A 6,000-nucleotide genomic window follows, 5' to 3' on the forward strand; every position below is an offset into this window, starting at 1 on the left:
CCTGGCTTCCAGGCCTGGTGATTCATGAATGTGAGTTTGGGAGGAATTTTCATTTCCACACAGCTTTACCTCTCGTCTCCCCAGTTCGAGTCACTGATAAAACATAGAAAATGGTGTTTCTTGAAATACCCCCATGCCCACAGCTCTAGTTTCATCCATTATAGCAGAGGACCCCCAAGACTGCTGTAAGAGGGGACCCACTCTGGCACATGAACAAGGCTCACAGACAAGTAGGCACGCTGCCTGGAAATGACCAGACTCCTCCCCATGTTCAGAGCCACCAGGAGGATAACCCATGCTGCAGGGCAGGAGTGGAGTGTATCTGGGCTGTACTCAGAGGACTGTGTCTGCAGCATTTGGACAAGGCTATGTTGGGGGCAGTGGAAGGATGTGAGTGTGTTTCTGCGCAGGAGTGTGAGTGGCGCCCTGCGTGCTCTGCAGCAGGAAACAATCACCTGTTAGCCTTCTTCTGGGTATGTAACAGTCACACACACACACACACACCCCTTGCATCCATGTTCACACAAGTTGGAGACAGAGAAGACACTGAAAGAGAAAGACATACAGGACAGGGAAACAGACTGAACAGATTGTGGGGAGGAGAGAAGAAACACAGAGAGACAAAGAGACAGATATGCGGCTCCTAAGAAGAGACTCCATGCTCCCAGATTCTCTCCTGGGGTCTCTGTCTACTTCTAGGGCTAGAGAGGGAGAGAAATCACGGGACAGTGCCGTGGCACAGGGGAAGAAAAGAGAGCAGGTCAGCTCAGTGTGCACACTGCCTCCCACCCGCTGGAACCCTGCCCAGGTGGCTGAGGCAGCCTTGGGCCACCCTGACCGCGTGTACCCCGGACCCCACAGGCCCCCGCGCGCCCAACCCGCACGCATCTTGGGTCCAGCTGCCCGCGGCGGCGCAGAGCGTGCAGTGCAAGGGCAGCAGGCAGGACAGCAGCGCGCGGAGTGGAGCCATGTGGTCGCGCTGGGACGCGGGCCGGGCGAGCGCCCGGGCGCCAAGTCCCAATCTGAGGGCGGCAAGGCTAGGGTGCGCCCTGGGCTGTCGGAGCACTGGACGGCCGCCGCCGCCGCCGCCTCCCTGCCTAGCAGCCTCCCTCCCCCGTGCTCGGGTACCCCGCGAGGCGCCGCCGCCTGGACCGCTGGTTCCGGGCGCGCGAGGCTGCCGGCGGGAGAGCGGAGCCGCTGACGCGCCAGCGCCCCCGGTGCCAACTGCCGGCGGGTCGGTCAGCCCGCCCGCGCAGTGACGCTCCGGGACTCCGCGGGAGCCGGGCAAGGGGACGGCGGGGCGGGCCGGGGGTGGGCACACCGGGCGGGGCGGGGCCGGGCGCGGGTCGGAGCTGGGGCTCCGGGCTCCTGGGGGCGGGGCACGTGGCTGGGGAGTGCAGCTGCCTGCGGCCGGGGATCGGAAGTGCCACGCGGAGCCGTAGCAGGGGCTCCTGGCGCACGGGACGATTGTCCCCTCAGACGCCTGGGCTCCCCGGAGTGGTGGCCCGAATCCGCTTTCTATGGCCGCTCCGACGCCTTTCTTGGCCGCAGTGCCAGCTCTCTGTTTCTGTTCCAGAGCCAGGAGGCCAAAGGGGTGTCCGGCTGCATTTGGGGGTGTGGTGGACAGTGAGCTTCCCGGTAGAGAGAGACTCCCTCTTTCTTTCACTATGGTCTTGATACCCTCACTAACCATCGACCCCTTGGATCTACCCATTTGCCAGACTCCAGCCCAGGGTGCACAACCGACCTGTGTCATAGCCAAGAGCAGGGCTGAGACTGTAAGGAGAGAGTCCTGGCTTCACAGTCAGACAGCCCTGATTGAAATCCTAGCTCTTAACCTCAGATTCCTCATCTATGAAACGGGTGTTAGCTATAGCACATAACAGATGCTCAGTAAGTGCTCACTGCCCTCCGCTTCCACGTCTGACACTAGTAGCGAGTGTGGCAGGCCATGTGGAAAGAAGCAAGAGTCTGAGAAGAGAGCAGATGCTTGTCTTGCAGTGGTGTTGAGAGCAGGTCAGGAGTCAGCACAGACAACCCAGCAGAAGATCCCTGCTCTTGCTTTGCTCTGTAAACATGTAACTAGTAATTTGCAAATAAACTATATTTCAAACAATCCGTGGGAGTTAGGGAAAGGAGATATTTTTAAATAACCATGGAATAAAGAATCTTGGAAACGATGCCAAAGTTCTGGAGGACCACTGCATTTAAAAAGCAGGTTCAGAAAGCTAAAGTATATTATATTCTAAGCCACATCAGAGCATCCAGATACTTGGAAATGGCACAACCAAATTGATCTATATTAAATTAGGGAAGAAAAGAATTCCTCTTTCTCCTCTTTCTGGTCTTTTAAGATGCCCGTTGACTGGGTAAAGTGGCTCACTCCTGTAGTCCCAGCACTTTGGGAGGCTTAGGCAGAAGGGTTGCTTGAGCCTGAGAGGTTGAGGCTGCAATGAGCCGAGATCATGCCACTGCACTCCAGCCTGGGTGACAGAGCAATACCCTGTCTCAAAAAAAAAAATGTGCGAAATCAAGGTCCAGACAGGTGCAGACAGCATTCTATGTGTGAGGGCTGATGGAGCAAGAAAGTGAGAAGGTCAGAGTGTGGGGGGGGCAGAGAGAGAGGAATGGAAGGGAGGGGAGGGGAGGGGAGGGGAGAGGCTGGGAGATGACCAAGCTGGAGCTTTTCAGATCTCGCCCTCTGCAAACCCACCAAATGATCTCAGGATAAAATTGCTTCCCTTCTCAGGGTCTCAGTTTTCCAAGCTGCAGAGTGGGGACCCTATGGGACAGAAGGAAAAAGTCATGACATAAGGATTGCTCCTTTTCTGCTATGGGGCCATCTCAGAGAAACTCCCCTGGAAAACTCAGGGGCCCCAGCTCCATTCCACCTCCTTCTTCCTGCCCCAAGGAGAGCAAGTCAAGAGGGGTAGGTCGCACTGGGGCCCCAGAGGCCTGTCTCACCAGTTGTGGGCTGGGGCCTTCCCTGGAGCCAGCCTTGGCAAGCAGAGAGCAAAACCTCACCCTGTTTCTCTACCCCCACCCCCTTCCCTGGGGCTACAATGGTTGCTTTTATCGGCAAGTACTATGTGTCCAAGCTCTCTTCCACTGAGGAAACCTTTGTTAGGAAGAGGAGATATGGGGGCATAGCTCAGAGTCTGGGCCAGAAGGTTGGGAGAGGGCAAGGTGGCCCCAGATCTGGAGATGAATAGGACCAAAGCAAAGAAATTCCCATGTGTAAGCTGGGGACCTTCCTAGGAAGTCAAGGTCTGGGTTTTCCAGGGTCTCGCCTTGAGACTTCGCATAGGAGAGAATGGCTTGGGTGTTTCTCTGGCTAGTGGCTCCCCAACACCTAACACAACACTTTCAATCCATGGCCCTGGGGCAGAGGGATGCAGAGTCTGTGCTGGCTGAATGAAGCCAGCAACCAATTGAAAAACCTGATATGGGCATGAGAAAGCCTGAAAACCAGATAAGGAAGGAGTAGAGAAATGTGCTCTCGATGAACATGCAAAGTCACCGGGGGACCCCAGGGACTCTGGGGACTTTGGGAAGAAGGGGCTTAGAGGCAGATTTCACTGCCATAGATCCAAGCTGAGGCTTCCATAGGGGAGATCAAGAGGAAGAAATGTTCCTGGTTGGGAATGGCATTAGCACAGGCAGGAAAGGGCAGCTCGCCATGAGTGAGCTTCCCAGACAGGATGAGAAAAGGCTGGTCTAGCTAGAGCCCATGGAAGGCTCCTGTGACAGGTAGGCCAGAAAGACAAAGTGGATGTGTCTATCCGCAAAAGGTGACTGTGGCAAGCGTTTGAAACAGATGGAATGAGTGGGCTGGGGCTTGGGAAATGCCGAGGATTTGACACTCAGGAGGAGGGGGGTCCTAGCCTCCACCCATGTTGCTTTGAGCATAGACAAAAATGCAGAGATTTGGAGGTAAAGGGGTTTAGAGGCAGTCTCCAGTCCTATGCCCCACCCCATTTTACAGTTAGGTAAATTAAGGTCTGGAGAGGAAAAGAGACTGGCCACACAGCTAGTTTAGAGGAGGGACAATTCCCCCGGCTTCAGATCCAAGGCACCTGCTCTCTCACCTGTAAACGCACAACCTCTGCTGAGCGCCAGCTCTCTTCCCTTCTTGTTCCATCTTCCAAGACAAAGGTGAGGAGGTACAAGGTTGAGACAAAATATCCCCAGCTCAGAGAGAGTCCCAGATGTCCCCACAAGGAAGTGAGAGTGTCAGCTTGTGACAAGTCTCTGCAGCAAGAGGCCAACAGCTCCCAGAGACTGACCCGGAGGCAGGGCCCCAACAGGCAGCTATCACTGGTTGAGTGCCAGCTGCTGTGCTAAGTGTTTACCTGTTTTATCAACACCTGCAGGAGGTGAGGACCCTGAAACACAGAAAGAGTGTCCTTGTCTTCTAACCCATGGTATGGCAAGTGACCAGCAGGGCTCTGAAATGCTCTGGAGGAGTTCCACCCTAGCTCAGTGAAAGCCATCACTATCCACCCTGGACAGCCAGTTGGGACACCAGACAGCTGGCCCACCCTAGTCACCCCTCTCAGCCACCAGATCAATCCCCTCCAAGTCCTGTGGAGTTAACTGACCCTCCAAATACAATAACTTCTTTCCATTTCAAATGCAACCCCCTCTCCCACCAGGCCACCAGCAGCCCTTCTCTGGACACTGTTGAAGGTTTGTCCTGACAGCTATCCCCACTCCTCTCTGGCCCCTGGAATCGCTCCTCCAACTGCACCCAGAGGAGATGTTTGAGCCATCACGTGGCCCTCTCTGCTATTAAACCTCCAAAGGCTCGGTTCCTCTTGCAACAAAGATCACACTCCCTGTGGCCACCTTCCTGCCTCCGTTACCGACAAAGCTGATCCTCTCAAAACAAAGAGTCTTTCTCTGTTCAGTGCCATAAAGTCAGTATGCAAAACTGACAGTAACATCAAGCAGTGCGGGCTTCATTTGATGACTGTGGAACTGAGAAGTGGGAGCTTGGCTCACAAATCAACTGCTCAGCTTGTGAGTGCCAGAAAGTCATAAATATAGGGCATGTTTAATGATGACGTTGAGCATCAAAAACAAGGGGAGGGATATTCATGTTTTTTCTGGGAATGGGCGGAGAACTTCTGGGAACCAGAGTTGACACCTTTCTTTTTGTCTTTTCATGGTTTCTTCCAGCCATTGACATGGTGATTATCGACTGCCATCATGATTATCATCTCCTGATTCTCTGCGATTCACAGATTAACATCTGCTTCCCCCAGACCGTGAGCTTCACAGGAAACAGGGACCACATTTGGGGTTCTCTCCTCATTGCATCCCCAGTGGCTACCCTCTTTTGGGCACACAGGAGGCCCTCAATAAATATTAGTTAAATTAATAATCAAATGAACGGAAGTTGGAGAAGGAACCATTCATGGAAAATTTGGGAAGTCAAGCACTTCCCAGAATAATCATCCCAGGGGAATACTTGAGACACACGCTCGGAAGTTCTGAGTGGCCATCAACACAAAGGTCTCCAGGCTCCACAGTCAGGCACGGATGCAGGAGATGAGTTGCCTTTCTGAGTTGCTTATATCAAAAACAACAAAAGCAACCATCATACCTAATATTTGTTGGTCAGGCCCTTTATACACTTACCTCCACTCCACAACAACCTCGCAAGGCCAGCATCCTCATCCCCACTTACTGAGAAGAGGCGGCCAAGGCTCTGCTAGGTTGGGCAGCTTCCCCAGTGCTCACAGCACTCACATGTGGTAAATAACAGAGCTGTATTCAAACCCAAGTCAGATTCTAGCTCCCAGGCTTCCAGACACACAGTGCCACTGCCAAGAGATTCTCCCACCTCCACCTTCTTGGAGATTACCTAGTTCATTTTGTTTTCCTTGTTTATCACTATTATTATTATTTTTTGAGACAGAATTTTGCTCTTGTTTCCCAGGCTGGAGTGCAATGGTACAAGCTCAGCCCATAGCAACCTCTCCCTCCCGGGTTCAA

General features: G+C 53.6%; 1 protein-coding gene across 2 annotated transcripts in view; it reads right to left on the reverse strand.

The window, feature by feature from the left end:
- The window catches only part of ADAMTS14 (ADAM metallopeptidase with thrombospondin type 1 motif 14), an 83,760-nt gene extending 82,642 nt beyond the window's left edge, over window positions 1-1,118 (reverse strand). For both annotated transcript variants that reach the window (XM_078345646.1, XM_078345645.1), the window contains exon 1: window positions 892-1,118. In XM_078345646.1, the coding sequence (XP_078201772.1) occupies window positions 892-970 (79 nt within the window). In that variant the 5' untranslated portion in view covers window positions 971-1,118. The remainder of the gene's footprint in view (window positions 1-891) is intronic.
- Window positions 1,119-6,000: the final 4,882 nt, after the last annotated feature.

Source organism: Callithrix jacchus, chromosome 12 (assembly GCF_049354715.1).
Source record: "Callithrix jacchus isolate 240 chromosome 12, calJac240_pri, whole genome shotgun sequence".
In the NCBI taxonomy this organism is placed as follows: Eukaryota; Metazoa; Chordata; class Mammalia; order Primates; family Cebidae; genus Callithrix; species Callithrix jacchus.